The 20,467-nt window shown below is 41.6% G+C and overlaps 1 protein-coding gene across 1 annotated transcript; it reads right to left on the bottom strand.

The window, feature by feature from the left end:
- Nucleotides 1-4,584: 4,584 nt before the first annotated feature.
- EMP2 (epithelial membrane protein 2) lies at nt 4,585-8,741 on the bottom strand. The gene is made up of 4 exons (XM_010148273.1): nt 8,630-8,741; nt 6,352-6,445; nt 5,450-5,596; nt 4,585-4,880 (listed from the first exon to the last, which is right to left on the bottom strand). The coding sequence occupies exons 1-4, from the start codon at nt 8,705-8,707 to the stop codon at nt 4,696-4,698; spliced, it is 504 nt and encodes a 167-aa protein (XP_010146575.1). The 5' UTR covers nt 8,708-8,741; the 3' UTR covers nt 4,585-4,695.
- Between the last annotated feature and the right edge of the window lie 11,726 nt (nt 8,742-20,467).

Raw genomic sequence — 20,467 nt, 5'->3', positions numbered from 1 at the left:
GTAAAAAGTAAATAAAAATAACTCAAGGAACATGAAAAAACCCCGCTCGAGGAACGGAGAACATGGCACCTTTTTCACTTCTTGCTGATGATGCATTAGGAAGGTCGAGCCTGTGCAGCAGGGCACACGTCCTGTTCCTACCTTTGCCTTTGTACCAACAGGTGTGTGCGGGGTTTAAGTGATGTCTTCCTAACTTCAGCATTTATGACAGCAACACCACTGACATTTTTAGAAACAGTTTCACTTTTGGGGTTTTTTTTGTGTTTGTGTGTGGGTTTTTGTTTGTTTGTTTGAAGAGCAACGGAACGTGAGCTTTCTTCTCCAAGAAGCAGCAGTGATTACACCAAAAGCTGCACCACGTGACATCGTTCAGGTATCATCAGAATCGTTTCATATCTGTTGAAATTTATTCTAGCAGATGAATTTCACGAAGGCATCTGCAATTTTCTCTCCAGCACTCCCTTTGGCAGCACACAGGTCGTTGTCCTGAGCTGACACTACCAGCATGTAGGGAGTATTTTCTGCCGTGGGGGAAATCTTACTGAATAGAGAGAAACCAAAGGTCAGCAACATGCTGAACGTTCATACACAAACATCAGGTAAACCGTGACACGCCTGTTAGCTTGGAAACTATACGGACAGTGAGAATTCAGAATTTTACATGTTTCCATGAAGCTAAGTTGGTACGAATAAAAAGTAGTGTAACTGGCTTACTTGTTATCGTTGTTTAAATAACAACTGGTTTTGCCTTGGTGCCTAGACCCTCAATTTCCACATCTGCCTCCCCTGCCAAGGATCCCTCTTTGTCCACAGCTTGCTGAAGAATTCACAACTCTCCTCAGAACCCTGAAACTCAAGTCGCTTATGTGCAAAATCTGAAGGGGACTGCACTGTCATGGACTCTTACAGAAACCGATCCAAATCGTGCTTCCCTACGCAGGTATCACTAGTATCTGGTTCGTGAAAACCTTACTAGCAGTCCGCATCATACTGGAAGACAATCGCCAGTGTAACGGCTTTGCAGCTCCCAGTGGCCAGCTGTGTATCACAGGTATCATCCCAAAGAAGTGCAGACAGTACGAAATTCTTTGTTTCCTACTTGTTACAGTCTGTCATCAACTTTATTCCGTGAATTCTATAAGCTTGTTTCTACAGCCTGGAAAATGAAGTCTTGTTTGTAAAACTAATTTACTTCCGTATTTCACTTGCTTTCATCTTATTACTTCAGAGGGGATTGTTGCACATATGAAACAAAACAAAATTTCAGTGGCACTGATGAACCATGATTTTAGGGATCTTGGCTCTCTTCAGTGTTTGGAAAGGCAAGGGCTCATCTTATTTTTAGAAACTATAGCAAGGAATCTTTTGTTTTCTCTGCTTGACTAAACGGTACAAGCTTCCACAATGCTCAAGAAATGACAACACTGCCATTGTCCCTCCATTATTCTGAAGTTGTTAAGAACCATGTAAAATTAACGGTTGATCTAGCTGAGGTAATCAAAGAGTCAATGCTACGCAGCACAGTCCTACCACCTACAATGCTTTTTTTTAAAAAACAGGTATCTCATAGCAAAGCAGTGCAGAACTTCATTTTCTCCGGGCCTGGGTGAAGTACATTGTTCAAATACTTTTTTTTTTTTTTAAGAAAAATATTGACATAAATATTCTAGATTTGTTTTCCAAGATTGTTTCCTGCACTCCCCTTCTGATCCTTACTTGCTGGGTAAAAATTGCCAAGGTGGATTCACAGCTCTAGTGAATGTTTTGACAGCTTGGACGTGTCCTTTTTGTTCGCTATCATTTCCAGGCAGGAGTTGTATGGAGTTTCAGAAATTGTTTCTGGCGTGTTGGCGGGGGGTTGGTTCTTATCAATCTAAACAAAACCTTCTGTGTGTTATTATCTTAGTGCAAACCTGAAGCTTGGATGAGAGCAGATACAGAAGTAACTGGACTGTTTCTAACATTATTTTCTCACTTGGTCACGGCTCTCAGCCTGATCCCAAACACAGCTGTTTCTGCAGATGAGAACAAAGCCCTAACAAGTAAACTACTTACCAGAGCATCTGTGGCTCTTTCATTACTCGGTAGCTATTCTTTTGACACCACACACTTAAATGTTCAGTGTCCTAATGTTTTCTCTGCTTACCCTGGAAGGTCTTCAACAAAGGACAAAAATAATAACCAACTTATGGTTCTAATACAGGCAGGAAGAATTTAATTTTACCTGTTCACACAAATACTCTACTATTTCTCATCCAACATTGCACAAATATATCCCAAGCTGAAAGACACGGTCAGATTGCCGAATGTATTGAGCTATTACAGTCCAAGAATTAGTTTTACCTTTATTTTCATGTACAGTTTCAGAATATATAAACCATAGAAAATGGTAGGTTTTAAAGGCATATCAGGTAGAAAGAATATCCTAAAATACGTTTGTCTTGTTAAAACTCTAGTTCCAACTGGTTTGGTGTTTGTTTTCTTGGTATGCAGAACACTCCCAACTGTTCTGTGTGGCATCGTGCGTATGCTGCTGTTTGTACGCACGCTTTTCACTTTTAATTTAAGGGACAAAACTTTTACTGTAGAATTAAGCTGTATGTTCACGTATATATACTTCTTTATTTTAAATATTTGCTCTATAAATGACCCAAGCATTATCAAGGCAAGAAACTGAAGAAACATCTCTTCAAGTCAGTGGCATAACAGCTTTACTTACAATTTTACATGACCGTCTTCTAGATATAAGCTTTAATCCATATTTGCTTAAGGATTTTCTTTACTATTTCATGTTTGAATACAACTAGCAAAATGCCCAGATAATAATCTATATTCAACCTTACACCTGCATCTGCTTATTTCAGAGAAATACTGCTTGCTAGAAAAATTCAGGTTTTGAATCTGAAACAAACTCAGCAAACTGCAGAAACACTTTTTTAAAAAGTAGGTTGATAATTCTCGAAATTCAGAGCGCTCCCACTAAGAGAAAAAACCTGACAAAACACTACCCTCATGCTAGGCTGGTGAGAATGCATTTTGCTCAGACCAATTTGCAGGTTTTTTATTATTACATTTAACGTGTTGTTCTCATCTAATTTCCTAACAGTCTTGTTGGGCTTTCTTAGACAAGTAGTACATGGCAAAGCATTTTAGGATGTTCAAGGAATGGAGATGGAACTATATGATCTATTACTCATGTTGGAGACAGTTCCAATGTATTTATGCAATGGAACATTTACTTTGCAAGAAAACCAAGGATGAATTATCTGAAGGAGTGGGTCAGACCATCAGCTGATGCAGAATGCAGCAAGTATGGTTTTTAGCAGAGCTACGCTACTTTGTAACAACAAATTTGTTCTACACTGAGGTAAGAACTTTATTGCCTGTGTGTTGGGCCAGCCATGGTGAATACACTGAAACGTATGGACAGTGCTTTTACAAAGTCAAATCTATATTTAAGCATCAAAGCTGTCACTCACCAGAAAAAGCCACGTCATTCATTCTCCCAACTCCAAAACCACCGCCAGCCAAAGCCGGTATTAGACTGCTGAGCAGTTAAGCCTGGTATTACTGTACAGATTTCTCTCTCAAAATTACTGAAAAATAAAAATCACAAGGTCATTTTATCTTGGAAAACTATCCTGGAAGTCACATACGTAGTAACTGCACTCTGATTTATTTAGTAGGAGTGTTCAGCTTAAGTAAAATCCACAAAGGAATTTTGAATTAAGTTTTTAAAGGCCAATTTCCTAACAGGCAGACTCAGGCAATGTTTTGGAAATGATGTATTAGCCATAAAAACACTAGACAATAAAAACCTGGTGTGATAAACACGTTGAGTTTGGCTGTAAACACGTAAATTTGGCACTGTTGATCCCTAATTTGCTTAAAAACTTGCAGATGTAGGCAAGGTAATGTGCTTTTTTCCCCCCTTTTCTTCCTTCCAGAAAGACTATGCACAATGCAAAATTAAAGGGATGGAGGCCTTGAGTGGGGTATTTCTTCCTGCTCAGACTGTTCCGGTCCCAAGCTGAGCAGTGAATTTGCTGGTAAATTCTCCCACCAAACTGTGGGGAGCTCTATGTATGCTTACATTAAATGTAGAAGAGAATCAAGAGGATCATTTCCTGGAATACAAAAAGGAGTTGTTTACTTTTGCAAAGCACGTGGTTTTAATAACAGCTTGGTGACACTTACTGCGCATTATAAATAGCAGACCACCAGTCCTCTGCCAGAACAGACGCTCTGAGGGTAGCTTCTGTAACCGTTTGTTTCTTCACTGTGATCTGGGCCTCATTTATTACTCCCCTCCCTATATTTAGCCCATTCCAAAGGGATACATCTGGTCCAGGAATATAGTTAGCATATTGCTTACAAATTAATTTGCACAGGCTTTATTTGTAATCTGCTAGGGGCCAGGAACAAACTGTTAATGTCCAGTAAAGGGAAAACCATTTATGATGATGAAATATGGAAAAGAAACAATTTGGCTCTGTCCTGCTCAGCCCCCTGACCTGTCAGTACCAGGCACCCCATTAAACCTGCCTTTTTTTAAATTGGGTTTCATATCAAGAACACAGTACATTTTTAGAGAAACAATACCTTTACTACAAAACCATGTAAATGATTATATACAAAATGGTTACTGGAATTTGGTTTTGTACTGTAGTGACAGAAATAACTAGCTGCCGACATTTATTTACGTTTCCTTAATACTAGGTACATAACGCCGCTGATGAGAGTAAAGGCAAACGCAATCCAGGCTAAGACGAAGGAGTAGCCGTACTGGCCTTCAGTAACATCAATCCTGTATTCACTGCTCTTGTGTAGCTCTTCGTGCCTGTCTGTGTAAATGGAAGCTGCAATCATCACACACAGACCTGATGGAGGAAGAACATAGTCAAGTTTAGCATCTTAAAATATTACCAATACACATAATAACTAGTCACTCCCTCTCTTCTGTCAGCTCTTTCCACCAACATCCTTCCTTTGCAGACATTCATTTGCCATCCTCAGACTGAACTGGAAGTATTTCAGGACACGTTTTCAGTTTCTTTGGCATGGATTAAATGTGACATGTTGTGTGTGTTTATGCCATTTGCAGGGAACACAACATCATTCTGAACATTGAGATGGTTTTAAAAACGAATAAAATTAAGGGAGTACCTGTCTGCAACATTTCCAGAGTTATTTAATCTGTTCAAGAAACTCAGAATCTCAGATTCTCTCTCTTCAAAGTGTAAATGACTTCATTCTGAGCAATGATGCCACCCATGTTTTAACTGCCTGAATAGTACAGAATGAGCTTAAACAAACAAGAAGGATGAACTATGGTCTCACAAGCCCTACAAATTTCTCATGCAGCTCATTCTTTGAAACCTTTTTCCCCTTCCCTTTCCTACTTGCATGTAAACATCACTGAAGTCCCAAGTGTTGAATAAGCACTCACATGACAGGAGCTGGATAATAGAGGTTAACACAAATCTTTCTCCTTGCTTCAGACGGAAGAGTTGGAGAATGAAAACCAGAAATGCCACACAACAGAAAATAGTAGATAGGATCATGGCGGCCTGAACTGCCTGAATCGATTGATATTCTGCAAAAACAAAAGCAGTCTTGATTAAAAATACAGTTTTCCTCTTTGCCTACTCCTGCATTGCGTAGAGGGGCAGAGCTATCAAATGCAGAAACGCTAAATTTGTGTCAGTCTAGATATGTCTGTGCGTAACGGATCATCTCACTGCAGCACAAATGTGCCCTAAACCAACTTAATGCTTGGAAAGCAAGGTTGCTGTAGGGGCATGTGGCTCTTCAGATCATCTACCTCTCCAACATACACAAAGATTCAAGGTGTAGAAATAAAGTAAATGTAGCATTTGAGGGTTTTTTATAAAGCAGGATATTGGGCTGTGCTATTACATCCTCTTTGTTAAAACTCCAGCTTGTGTTCTGGCTTTCTTCCATTTTTTCCCCCATTCCTGCAAACACCCAGTATTTTTAGGTTCTTCAGTTCCAAGGCAAATTCTATCACTTCAGCCACACTTTCAGATGACTTCACTGGTTTTACCTGATCTAATGTTTTAAGAACTCTTTAGCACTGGTTGTTAATTGTGTTTACTCTCTTGCACTGAGCTTTTGAGGGCACCTGACAGTTCCTTCTGTTTTCTTCTTACAGAAACTGTTGGAACAGTTTGCTTTTCCAAAATAAAAAGCCATTATTCAAGTTTTTAGAAGATCTGAGTACTTAGAGCATGCAGATTTTTGAACAAATAGATTATCATCCCTGCAAATTTCATAGCAACCTTTTTTTTTGCTGAAGGAACTGAGACACAGGTACGGAGAGACACTCACCTCCGAACTGATCGGTAATAGCCATACAGGTGCTAGTATTCCTGGAACACATCCTCCAGACATCTGTAAAGAAATTATCTCCTACCCACCAGGCCTGCAAAATAAATAGAATGGGCTCATACAGGGGAAAAAACCCCCAAAACCCACACAACACCCCACCCCAGAACTCCTTAGTCGTCCAAGGGCCTCCTGATCAGATACTCCAGTCAGAACAAATTTCTGTTCATTTTTGATACTGAACTGCTCAAACTAAACTTGAGATCTAATGGCATTTTGGAATAAAGAGCATACCATTACTCACAGGTCATTTTCATTGTAGACCTATGTAAAGCAGAAAAGGGAATAGATGGCAATCTTAAACATCCCAAAACACAAGGGATTTTCCGCTGTTCAGGCAGAAATTTTGGATAGTCAGTGATTGCCCACTCCTTAAGATACCTAGACAAGATCTGCTTTTCTTCATCCAGACCCTGTTTAGGATGCACTACTCTTTAAAGGCACGGCATTTTTTAATTTGCAGGAAATAGCAGGACATACATCTACAAAACAGAAGCCCTTTATAAATTTTCCAGTTCCTGACACCAAATTAAATTAATCTCAACTTAATGCAGCTGTGCTGCCAATGTGCAACTGTAGTGTGTACACTATGGCATCTGACTGGAAGTGCCTAGTGACAAATTAAGATCCTCCTGTGATATTTCTATTTGGATGTTTTAACATTCAACACAAAATGGTACTACAGTGACTGAACAGATTTTTACGGTAGCCTGGGAAATGCCAAGGACTTCACACAAGTGGCATTTCCTCAGGAAACCCTTTCCCTTTCTGACAGCTATCCAGGCCTTTGTTTTGACTAGAGTTGGAAAAATATGACTTTTAAATATGTCTCCTGGTAGCATCTGCAGCTTAAACAGATATCCCAGGAACTGCACAGTTACTGTGCAGCTTGGCAAACAACGCTGCAATAAAAGCTGTGAGGTATTACGATGGTAGGCATGTGTGTAATAGTAACACTGTGTTTTAAGAAAACGCGTTACTTTCCCAGGAGGCCATTCATTTGGATTTTGCAGTCCAAGTTACACATATTAGTTTTCAGTTCCAAGCACTATACAATCCTTTCAGAGTTATTTTCATGACTATAAAAAGCCTCTGAAGATGATAAAATCCAATAGAAGGCAGTTACACAGTTTAAGTTTGAAATTGTTTAAAAGTAGCTAACAACACCAAGCACAGTGCATGGGGTTTTATCTCTATAGTAATTTCATTTGTATGCAGCAGATCTGAAATAAGAGTAAGTTGCTTTGTCGACTATCCTAGCTTTCCAAACATTCCAAGGAGCAGGGTGAGACAACCTGCTTTAGGGCCCAATTAATGACCTACTTCAATGGGACAAAGCAACCTGCTGACTGAAAGGTAACATCCGAGTTTGTACCATTTTGCAATAAAAAGTTGTGGGGAATACATCGTTTCACTTGGATCACGGTCTTGGAAAAGACTATGGGATTGAAACCAGCCTCACTGAGAACAGTGAAGTATTTTCAGCAGACAATTTTTTAAATCTTAAAGCCTGTACATACTGAAAGACTCCAGTGGACAGTTCAGAGATCAGGACAGTGGGCTGGTTTGGAAAGAGGCGAAGTCAATTAAGAGCTAGATGTAAATACTGGAAGGTAAATTCTTTCTGGTGACAAAAATAAAAAAGGAAATTGGAAAAGAGTGCAACATAAATTATTCTAAAATTTTGTGCTGAAACTGCTTCAGCTGAATGGAAACAGATAAATTCATGGTGTCTCTTTCATGATGTAATTGGGCATCTTGGACACACACTTCTCAGGCAAAGCATACCTTGACTGACATTATCCCCACGCATTAATCATGAGCTACCTGACTTCATATACTTGACACGAAAGGATGATAGATTTTCTCCTCCTTTCCCACATATCCAGCTGAACCAAGTCCCATCACCCCACCCTGCAAGTACAGCAGTATTGGTAAATACATTCCCTGGCCAAGTATCTCACTGGAGAGAGCTGCAAAACGAGGTCTTATAACATGATGCCATACAAATGGATGGCATGTACTTGTAACGCCTTACCCATGTACACCAGCAACACGTGTAATCAAGGTATTTCTGTTAAAAAAGGTATACGGAGACCAGCGTGCCTAACAAAGTTATGTGCTTTCAATAAACAAGTTGAAGACAACTAGAGATGCATAATTTCATGAGGCAAAGAAATACATCTGTGCTTGAGAGAAAAAGAGAAGAAATAAGACTTACATTGTCAATAGTTGAGATGAACAGCAGTGCTGCTGAGGTTATATGGAACACAATAATGAAAGCCAGAAGAATCAACATCCTTGATCTGTGGAGGCTTTAGTCTGAGATAAATCTGTTAAAAATAAGAGCAGATATGAAGAGTCTTTAAAAGCTGCCAGCGGATCAACCTCTCATCACGCTATCTCACTGTGGCTGTGCGTAGTCAAGGTCAGCGTGCGCGTGTTTCAGAGCAAGGTGTTGTTAGTCAGAACACCGTATGCAGTTTGAGTCCACAGCACGCGTTCTTTCTCCAGAGATAAAAGATTTCACCTAATCAGACCTTACATCAGCATAACAGCTTTCTGTTTGTTAAATGTGATACGTAACTAGCATCCCTGCTGTTAAAATGAATCACAGCTTGAAATGAAGCCAAGGGGTGCATTTTGCAACCTGCCAGTGGGATGGCTGCAGTGAGTAAACACATAGAGATGTTTCTGTGTGCTTCTCCAGCAAGGATAGCAAACTCCTTCGCATGGACTTTGAGAGAAGTACTTTTCAAATTACAGCCTCATTTGCACGTGAAGCTAGAATCTCCACCGGCTACAGTAAGGTCTGGTTCCAACCATGCTTTCAAAGCATGAAGAAAGGCAGATTTCAACAGGATGGTTGTACAACAAAAAATTAAGTGCATCAAGAGCAATCTAGATTTAGAAGATCAGCTATGTTGTACCTTAGGTCTCATATAGCTTGTCCTTTGTTCATATAGTTCCAAGTTTCATCCACTGATGAATGACTTAGGACTACTGTTTCCTCCACTATATTGCTATGGCTGGTGAGGTTGAATAAACCCATTAGTCATGTAATAATCCGGTAGATTATTTTATGTCAGTCACTTAATAATCCTTCTAGTCTACCTATTCCCTTCACACCTTATCTCACCCATTTATTACCATTTCACATCTCAAATTAAAAAAAAAAAAATATTCTCATGTCATGTACAAAGGAACCACAAACTTTATTTGAACTGGAATCCCTGGGAAATCTGTGGGCACATAACAAACAGGTTAGGGAAAACTAATGCTACTAGTACATAGAAATGCACAATTGCTTGGTATATCTATTTTTCGTCTTCTTGTGTAAAAATGCTTGCCCATGAATATATTCTGCCTTCTACAAGGAATCTGCAGTCTCGCAGGTATTTCCTCTGCATTTACCACGCACCATTCTGCATGCATGCATGCATTATCTGCATGTTATCACTCATCAGTACACTAACGCACGTTTCTCTGCTTCTTTGCTTCGGACACATTCTCTTATGCCAGATGATGCTATTCATGTAACCCAGCAAATATCCCGCAGAAAAGGCAGTTATCTCTCAAAAAAAAAAAAAAAGAAAAAAGAAAAAAAGACTTGCATGATTTTTTTCATGCCTAACCCTCTCCCCCCACTGCCTTTTACTAGAATCACGGAGAATTTAACCAAATAAAAGGACTACTTTGACAGCATTTTTAAAGCACTGGCATTCCCATCAGCCCAAAACACAACTGCTCTGCAGAACCTGAACACCACCAGACAGCACATAAACACGCTGAATAGAGGAGGAGTTCCAGGCTAATCCTTTACACCCACAGTGCAGTACAGCGCTTCACTGCAGCGCAGTGTTACAAGCACCAAGCCCAACAGTGGTGGCAACCTTTTAAGAAAAGGAAAATTGATCAGATAACCTTATATCCATATCTAACTGGAATGACTGTATGGGAAAGCAAAGTCAAATGCTAAGATAAGGAAAGCAGCCACTCAAGTTTTTATTCCTTCCCATTTTCTCACTGTTACACTTTGCCTTCTCAGCCATAACAAAAACCAGAAGCAGTAATTTCCTCCAAAGAGCTGATTCTGCTATATGACTCAAGATCTTCCGAATCTAGTGCTGCTTCTAGAAGTGTTACTCATGGCTCTCTATCAAGCCTTTCTTGAATGAAAGAAAGGAGGAAGGAAGAGAAGATATTTTGTGGTTTTGTGTAATGCCACATCAAAATATTTTCACTGTGAACTGTACCAGCCTTCACACAGCACTCTCCCATCTTGTGGTTGGTTTTTTTTCTGAGTTTCACTTGTTGCACAGAGGGTATCGAAGCAGACAATACTGCAACAGTCATCTGCCATATAAGGAGAGAGAGTCAAATTATGCTCGGTATTATTTTAAGAATAACAATACGATTTCATCTTATTACATGAAGCACCATAAAGTAAGAGAGACAGAAAAATATGACCTAATTAAAACCAATCTTGCAAAATCAAGACTTGCCAGCACAGAAAAATCCACTTAATCTTCAGTCAAGTGAATGTGTTTGTTTTACTGCTCAGCCACAAGCAGAAGTGTTTCAAACAGGGTGGATAAACAAGTATGGGTGATGAGAAGACATTTTATGTTTTACCCAAATAAAGCCAAGACTGAATGAAAGAGCTTTTTGTTTTGTCTTTACCAAAAAATGAAGGACAGTAAGAATAGTTTGATGTTTCTGTTCTGAAGAACCTTCCTAACTGTGTCATTTTTAGGTATTTCCTCCTGACTTGCTGGCAGTAGGTCCCTTCACGAGATGCTACAACTTCCGTGCACACAGTGCTACAACAGCTATATACAGATATGGGAATTAAATACGCCTGGAGAAGGGAAGGAGGCAGACCAACTCCGAGTAATCTGTACCAGGAAAAGACAGTAAGAACTTGTTACACAACCTGTCATGCCTGAACAGGGATCCCAGAATTGCACAGAAAGCTCTGTGGACTTCAATTGCTCCTAGCACTTTCCCTTCCCATGGGGACCAAGAAGTGCCTCTGGTTCACCACAGCCTGCGCAAGGAGTAATGAGGGGAGGAGGGTCTGCCAGCTAAACCTGATGGAACCTGTGCACTGGAAGTGGAGCAGCTCCCTTCTAAGGTGAAGTCAGCAACGACACAGACACTCCTACAGTACCTGCATCCCCCTCCAGGCAGAAATTCTGGACTTCATCTCTCAGGGGGTACTATTAGCAACAGACTATAAGCAACAGTGCTTACTTTAATCATTTATTACTAACCAAACACTTTGGCAACACCCTATTCTGCATACTAAATGTAGTCCTCTCTTTCTTACTCCCCATTAACTGTTTCTCTTCAGGCTTACAACTGTTCCCGGTTCTTCTAGCAGGAGCAGAATCCTCTCCAGCAGTCTGCCAAACCAAGAGCATACCACCTGGCAGGGGCTTTTGCCTCGCTCCTCCAAAATGCAGGGTACCTGCAAGAACAAATGAGCTAGCACTACTGTGTAACCTGGCTGAACTAATTCTGCTCAACAGAACAACCAGCAATTTGAGTTAGATTAAAATCCAGTCATCTTTTACATTTCATTTCTGCAGCCACAAGAAAATATTGCTTAAAAGGGGTCAGAAAATACATTTTTAGATCACAGATATTTGGAGAGTAGTGCTTTCTACTATTGCACCGAACAAGAATCAGCAAACAACTGTATTAAGAAGATGCATAGAAATGATCAGACTCTTCAAATTAAACTTCGGTATAGATGTGTGATGTGATAGGGGATTCTGTAATACTTTTTTCCACTGCTGTTTTGCAGTTGGAAGCCCTGCCCTGTTATTAGTGCGAATACACGTTGCTATGAAATGTTTCTTGCTCTTGCAGGAGTCTTGCTCTCAAATGAACCACTGCTTGAATCTCCTGGTTTAGTCTCTTGATTATAGGTGAGAATATTTGTATTGATCAAAAAAGGCTATGCTCTCAAGTCAAGGTGTTTATGATTTTTGAGTACACTGCCTTTAGGCATGGATGAAGTCTGGGATGATGCAACAGATACTTGTTCATCGTTCCCCAAAGTGGTTTGAATTCTTTTAATAGTTTTTATACACACACACGAGAAAAGCTTTTTGGATTCTACAGTTGTCTTGTAATAGAGATGATGGAGCCACTCTTCTCAGAAGTACATGATGAAAAGACTAGAGGCAACGGTCACAAGTTGCAACAAGGAATATTCCCATTGTGAAAAATGTATTAATTACATTCAGTGAGCATGATTAAGTTCTGGAACAGGGCCCAAGAAGTTATGGGATCTCCATTCTTGGACATCCTCATAACTTGACTGAAGCAAGGCACTGAGCATCCTGAACAAACTCCCTGCTTGGAGCAGGAGTCTAGAGATCTCCAGAGGCCCCTTCCAGCTCTGCTGTCCTGTCACCCTGTAGCTATTTCAGGAATCTCCCTGTACTAATCTCCAGCAAAGCTCTGACAAAAGACAACATAAAATTTGACTTAGCTCATCACAAGTGACATTAAATCCAGATTTTGGGGTTATAATCAGAATGACACTGGATGTCAACATGACATGTCAACATTTTTGCCTCAGTTTTCACCAGCAAGTGCTCAAGCTGCACTGCCCAAGTCCCAGAAAGCAAGGCCAGGGACTGGGAGAAGGAAGAACCACCCGCTGTAGGGGAAGACCAGGTTCAAGACCATCTAAGGAACCTGACGGTGCCTTAGATGGAACCTTGTCAGGTCCACGGGGCCTGACAAGATGCATGCATGCCGCGGGAACGGGCAGATGACTCTGATAAGCCGCTATCCATCCTATTTCAGAAGTCGTGGCAGTTTGGTGATGTTTCCACCGATCAGAAAATGGGAAACATAACCCCCATCTTTAAAAAGGAAAACCTGGGGAAGTACAGAGCAGTCAGTCTCACCTCTGTGTCCATCAAGATCATGAGGCAGATCCTCCTGGAAAGTATGCTAAAACAAAAAATTAAGTGACTGCAACAGCCAAGACAGCTTCCCTAAGGGCAAATCATGCCTGACAAATTTGGTGGCCTTCTACAACAGGGTTACAGCGACAGCGGATAAGGGAAGAGCAACTGATGTCATCTATCTGGACTTGTCCAAAGCATTTGACACTGTCCAGCACGACATCCTTGTCTGTAAGTGGGAGAGACATGGATTTGATGGATGGACCAGTCAGTGAATAAGGAATTGGCTGACTGGTCGCACTCAAAAAGTTGTGGTCAACGTCTCAGTGTCCTAGTAGAGATTAATGAGTGGCGTTACTCAGGGATCGGGATTGGGACCAGTACTGTCCAACATCTTTGTCAGCAACACGGATGATGGGATCGAGTGCACCCTCAGCAAGTTTGGCGATGACACCAAGGTGTGTGGTGTGGTCAACACGCTGGAGGGAAGGGATGCCATCCAGAGGGACCTGGACAGGCTGGAGACAGAGAACTGGAACAGGCTGCCCAGAGAGGTGGTGGAGTCCCCTTCCCTGGAGACTTTCAAAAGCTGCCCGGACTTGTTCCTGTGTGATCTACGCTAGGTGATCCTGCTCTGGCCGGGGGGTTGGCCTAGATGATCTCTAGAGGTCCCCAACACTCTGTGACTGTAAACCTCATTGAGTTCAACAAGGTCAAGTGCAAGGTCCTACACATGGGTCAGGGCATTCCCAAACACAAATACAGGCTGGAAAATGGATCAAAAGCAGCCCTGAGGAGAAGGACTTGAGGGTGTTGGCTGATGAGAAGCTCAAGATGACCTGGCAATGTGTGATGCTCAGAGAGTTGGAGAACCTCTCCTATGGAGACAGACTGAGAAAGTTGGGCTTGTTCAGCCTGGAGAAGAGAAGGCTCCGGGGAGACCTTATAGCACCTTCCAGTACCTGAAGGGGCTACAAGGAAGCTGGGGGGGACTTTTTACAAGGGTCTGTAGTGACAGGACAAGGGGTAACGGGTTTAAATTGAAAGAGGGGAGATCTAGATTGGATATCAGGAAGAACTTCTTCCTGGAGAGAGTGGTGAGGCACTGGAACAGGTTGCCCAGAGAAGCTGTGGATGTCCCATCCCTGGAAGTGTTCAAGGCCAGGCTGGATGAGGCTTGTAGCAACCTGGTCTAGTGGAAGGTGTCCCTGCCCATGGCAGGAGGTTGGAACTAGGTGATCTTCCAACCCAAACTATGGATTCTATGACTTCATGAATTCATCAATTGCCACCCCCAGCATTTAATACCACTTTACAAAGTATGTTGTAAGGCAGAACTGTGCAGGTACAGCTCAGTTAGACATGCAGACTGCCACTGAAACCAGAAAAAGTTATGAGAATCCTACTGACCACATCCAGATTTGCTGTGGTAATGAAATTTCCCACAAAAGCTGGGAAGTTGCAGGATACTTACACAAAACACATTGAAAACAGAAGGCCAGTTATATTAACAACAACAATTGTTTCAGTTAGCACAGAAGAACTGTTTCTGGGCAATACTCCAGTGCTACCTTACTTTGCACAGGGAGGACAAATGCAGCAGCCACACTTACCTTTAACCTTTTCAGTAACCCAGACTACTGGAAGCACTAATTTGCACTTTTGTTACGAAAGTCTGATGTGATGGGCTTTACAAGAGGTGGCCTTTACAAGAAAGGCCTCTGCTATAACCTTCTAGACATGCAGAGACAAGTACGTTTTCGCAAGATAAAACTGTAGGACAATCACAGAACTGCAGAGTAACAGAAAGTATCCAGGCCAGGGTTCCCAACATTTCTGCACTGTAGTAAGCAAACACATTAGAAAACCGGATTGCCTTCCTGTGTCAAACTCCACACCCCCCCCCAACAAAAAAGCCTCAGTTTATCTTTAAGATAAAGTTTATCTTTAATGTCCAGCAGTACAAAGAAACATGACTATTTGATCTTTTTTCTGCTGTTTAGTACAGCAAGCAAGCAAAAAGGAAAACTGTCTTTGACAGTTCTTAGCAGAAAGTCTATCCCTACTTTCCAGTCCAGATGTCATCTCCACAACCCATGTTTGCATTTCTTCCCATGCGGTTAAATTCCGCTGCCAGGCTACTTCTCATGTTTGTGCAACTTGATTTTTGCAACCAGAGAAACATGTACACAGTACAGTATGCTTATCCTGTGCTCATTTGCATTGAGAAGGCTGCAGCTCACCCTACCACGCTGTCTACAGCCCTCACTTCCTATGACCAAGTCAGGTTTTTGTACCATCATCATCCGAGTCCATGTACAAAGAAAATCTCAACACAGACATTCCTGGTTTATACTCCTAGAGAAAACGTGGCAGAAAGACCCTGCTCTGTACCGACCACGGCTGGAGGTGTGCAGACTGCTCCTCACCCACATCTGCTGTGGTGAAAGGACACACCCAAAAGCAGGGCTAGAGGATCCTGTTGAACAAGTTCCCGTACCTGCAGTTTCCTGCACTGAGATTCTTCATTCCAACTAGAACAGCAGGTCTTAGGGCCATCAATAAACATTCAATTCAGCTGAACTGTCTTGAGGTCACTCGTGTAATACTGAATCAAAGCAAGCCTTCTTAATTATCAATTCTTCTGCCCCTTGGTGCTACAATTAAGTCTGTATATGTGAAGTTGGAAGACAAAGCTTGTATACCAGTGGCATGAGAAGTCTGTCATCTTGTGATGCATCATAAGACATCTGGATTTACATGATAATCACTTCGTTTTGCTCAAGGTTCTTGTGCCACATCTCATGGTGTCTCATGACAGAGAACTCAGGAGTTGGCTCATGTTTTGCCTGGTACCAGTCTCTAAACTTGCATAAAGCTCCCTGGTTTATAAGGAACAGAGTGATACTGTTAACTTTTTTCTTCTTTTTTTTTTTTTTCTCTTACCAAATATGAAGGGTTCTGTTTTTCTTGTGTGATTCCCAGAAATGGAACCAAAAGTGAAGAAAGTTCAGACAGCAGACTTTCTCCCAAACTAGCAAAGCTTTGAGGATTTCAACAATCCTCTAATGCCTAAATATCAAACAACATAAAGGACAAGAAAATCAGGAAATTTAACACCAACGGAGTAATTATACCAGTTGAAACAACTTACTCTAATTTCATTATTCCTTCTGCCTGAGTTAATTTAACAGTTTGGAATGCCAACACTGCAAGATATAATTTACTGTGTGATATTCCTTAAAATGAGGCTGATAATAGCCCAACTTTCCTTCTACACTTCACCCTTTCAGTGTTCTCCACACTGACTATTGCTCTGACCCTATTCCCAGTCCGTGGTAGCTGTACATTAAGCCATCATTGGAGTAATTTGCATTGGCTCACCTGTAATTTTTTGTTGCTGCAGGGTTATCCTGGCCACATCCCAGCCCCAACGGCCTGACACAGGGGCCCAGCGCAGCAGCCCTTCCTCACTGTCCTCCGTGCTTCCACACACCCCTCTGCGTTGCTGTGCACATAACTCAGCTGTGACACACTGGGAACCCTTCCATGTCAGCTAGAGAGTAATCCTTCTATCATGCAAGGAGAAGTATGTAAAGGATAAGCACATCCTTCAGCTTTCTTTCTTATTTTTTTCATCAATGCATATTGGAAAATATAACTAGAGCAATCTAGTTCTATTTTAGATGATGACTTGGACACCCTACTTTAAGGAACCAGCCTTTAAGCGTTTCATAGGGCAGGAGTGCTAAGCTTGAAGCCAACACTGCGTGTAGACTTATAGACTGCCTGCAAAGGTTTTGCTGCCAGTAATCCCTGAACAATGTATTGATAGTTCTCTGGTGCATGAAGTGAGCTGCTACTGTTAGAGCTCACATCTACAACATAAAAACTGAGTTTTCTCTTTTAATTAGACTTATAAAAAAGTGTAATTTAGCAATTAAAAATATAGGTCTACCAACAGATGTGGAAGTCTCTGTATTTCTTCCCCTATTTTCAGGGAATCTAATATATTGTAGAGCTGGACCCTAGCTGACCTACGCTTTGTGTTCAGGTGTAGATTCAAATTCTGACTTGTTTTCATGCTCAGGTATTACAGAGCTAACAGTCAATACCAAAACACTATGTCCTCTTTCAAGCAATGATCTCTTTAGCCAGCCAGCAAACCTCTAAGAAATGTTGGTTGGTTCTGACTAGACCCCTGCAGTACTGAACAGGAACCCAGGAGGGAAGCGCAAGATAAGAGTAACAGTCTGCGCAGCAGAGAGGCTCTCACCCGATTTTCTCCTGGTATGAAGCTAAGCAATGAGCAATGTACGACCTTCAAGAAAAAAAAAAAATCAGGCTCCTGCTTGATGCTGGACTTGGCATCAAGAGTGCTAGTGCCTGCTATCAGGCCCCAGATGCTACAGGCACCGTCCGCTCTTTCTGCTTTACACTCAAGCCCGTAGCCCTTTGTGCCACCTATTTTATGTAGAAGGAAGACAGCTTCTCACTTGCTTCCAGCTACTTTTCAAAGTCCTTCATCACAAAGCACAGAAAACAGAAGGAAATTAAACAATGTTTGCTGCATATGGTCGCTGTAGGTGGACAGAAAAAAAATCAAAAATCAGTGCAGCAAAAATTAATTCACAATATTTTCTAGAGCTCCATTTGAATTATAACATGTATGATTTTTTTAAGTCAACTGCAGAAAACGAAAGTATGATCATTCTGCCAAATCCAGATGTTTTGGTGCCCTTGCAGCAGGCTGTGTTAAAACCCAGCAAACTCCAGCAGAATTAAAGCTTGATGTATTTTGATAGTGAAATACAGGGGCTTGGAGACAAACTGGCAAGATACGGTATGACGTAGTTTGTATCCAGCTTCCTTCTTTCTTGTAACCAAAGCCCTGAGGTCTGCTTTTTGTGTGCACCAAGATTAATACACATGTGCATCTAAAGCTTAATAAAGCCTTCTGTTATTATGGCGGTTGGGTGCTCGTCCACGGCACTGTGTGGGTCTGCCTGAACAAGAGTAAACTTACAGTGATTAAGCTCATGTTCCTGGCCCCCTTACCACCTACGTGCCAGGGGATACTGACGCACCCTTTCGGCAATTCTTGAAGCTATTTCGTAAACATTAAGTCTTAACGCTGCTCCTCAGAAACCCTACTTAGTTACCAAAAGGAGAACACACCTTGCATATATTTAGGTCTGGCAGATCTTCCCTGGACTTCCCCCACTTCTTTTTACCCTGTCCTCCTCATCAGATCTGTGCTATTTGGCCAGAACTCCAAAGTTTGGGAAATTATAACCCTGCTATCCCATACATTTCCAAATAAAAAACAACCAAAAAATTGCATCAAAAATGCAAAGTGCTAGCTGTGAGTACTGAGACCCAAAGAAGCTGATGTTTCCAATTTCTTAGGAATGCTTTTAATGAAGTTTTGACCGAGGGATGCCAGCATCACTGCCACTTCTTTAACTGTCGGTCATTTATTTGCAAACAAGTTTGGACTGCGTTTAGACTTGCCCTACCACTCCTTTCACTACGGCCGAACCATATGCACTGCAGAGGGAAGTCACGGCCATGAAGCCTTTGTGGGCAGGCTGAGCAGAAGAAAACAGGCAGGACCTATGGGAAAACATGAACACAATGCCCTGTCGCAGGGTGGGGAAGTGGCACTTACAGGGAAAACGAGCCTTGTGACGTCTTACCTGAAAATACTAAAAAATAGCCTCAAGCTTAAAAGATTCAATATAGATGTATTCAAATACTCCAGCAAAACCTGGAAGAGAAGTGTAACAGCCACTGTATGCTGAGAAGACAATTTAGCAAGCACAAAAGCCGGCTACCTACTCTGACAGACCCTTGACTACCGGCATATTTGAAGAAGTCTTTAAGCCTTCATCTTTTCAAAACTGCTCTTCACAGGTTTTTGTGTGTTCAGCAGAAAGACAATGTTTGTCCTCCTCTGGCAGCACAAACCAGCATCTTCCTCAGAAGTAAATCTTTTATATATTATTCTTTTTCCCTAAAGCGCTTTTTCTTGCAACTGCACTTTTAGATTAGATAATCATCATCTCCGATGCAATGTGTTCTATGTCTGCTTCTAAATCCCAGCACAACCCACAGTGCTGTAAAGTAGGCTGCCTTATTACTAAACAACACCCGAAATGGTCACAATTCATCTCTAATTCCCATCACAGTCGTTGCTTATGCTTGTCCACTTTGAGTTTATGCTGTCACACGCCTTTGGAAAAAGCTAACTAAAACTGGTCTTTCATGAAAGATACCCATGGAAGCAATCTGCTCGAGAGACCAGTTCTCAAAGGGCACATACTGTCCAAGAAGTTCAGCAGTAATTTGGAAGAATGAACTGTCTCTATACTGTAGTTTCTGGTTTCTTACAAAACATGAATGTATTCTCTCAGCTTTCACAGTGGCATCTGCAAAACACGTTACAAAATGTTTGTAACTCCAGTTGTGTATGGGTAGAGCTTAACTGTACACTTGGAAATTGAAAAAAAGCACACATCATGTCAGGCCTTCAATGCATCGTTTCCATTCTGCCAGTTTGCTTTGAGTTGTGTACCAAATACCACTTCAATGTAAACAAAACTGTGGTTTACATTAAAACCTTCTTAACAATCAACCTGGTCTAACAGTACTAAAAGCTTATTTTCCTAGGCTAAACAGAGAAGAGTTTCTCGTGCTGACTTGTTCATTTGCACAGATGAAGACAGACTGGGATATACTTCCTTGCAGGTCAGGGCAAACACATGGAAGCAAAAAGAACTATTTCACCAAAAGATGAAAACAAATGCTATAAAGCAAGTGTGAGCACATTTAGGAAGGAAATTATAACTCTTAGAGCTGTCAGATTCTGGAACAACCTTACAATCACCACAGCAGGGGAAAAAAAGACCTGCCCCCACAAAAAGTGACTGTGGGACCTAGAGACTGTTCTAGCAGGGCAGCAGGCCAGGGGACCTGAGAGAGTCTTCACAGGAGTGCAGAACTGGAGGGACAGCGAGCAAGACCTGTCCCCTTCTCCTGAAGGTGACCCAAGGGCCACTGCTGCCTCCCACGGCTCACGAGCAGTGGCCAAGAGCCACGGAGCTCAGCCACAGCCTATTGGCACAGCC

This window comes from Eurypyga helias, unplaced genomic scaffold (genome assembly GCF_000690775.1).
Source record: "Eurypyga helias isolate BGI_N326 unplaced genomic scaffold, ASM69077v1 scaffold24253, whole genome shotgun sequence".
NCBI lineage: Eukaryota > Metazoa > Chordata > Aves > Eurypygiformes > Eurypygidae > Eurypyga > Eurypyga helias.
This window is presented reverse-complemented; position numbering and strand designations above follow the sequence as displayed.

What these genes read in the sequence shown, in the direction of transcription:
- EMP2 (XM_010148273.1), bottom strand. Translation starts at nt 8,707, where the DNA reads ATGTTGATTCTTCTGGCTTTCATTATTGTGTTCCATATAACCTCAGCA. An exon ending in TCATCTCAACTATTGACAAT is followed by an intron (nt 6,446 to 8,629) that starts GTAAGTCTTATT and finishes TTTATTTTGCAG; the next exon opens with GCCTGGTGGGTAGGAGATAA. An exon ending in TATTACCGATCAGTTCGGAG is followed by an intron (nt 5,597 to 6,351) that starts GTGAGTGTCTCT and finishes TTGTTTTTGCAG; the next exon opens with AATATCAATCGATTCAGGCA.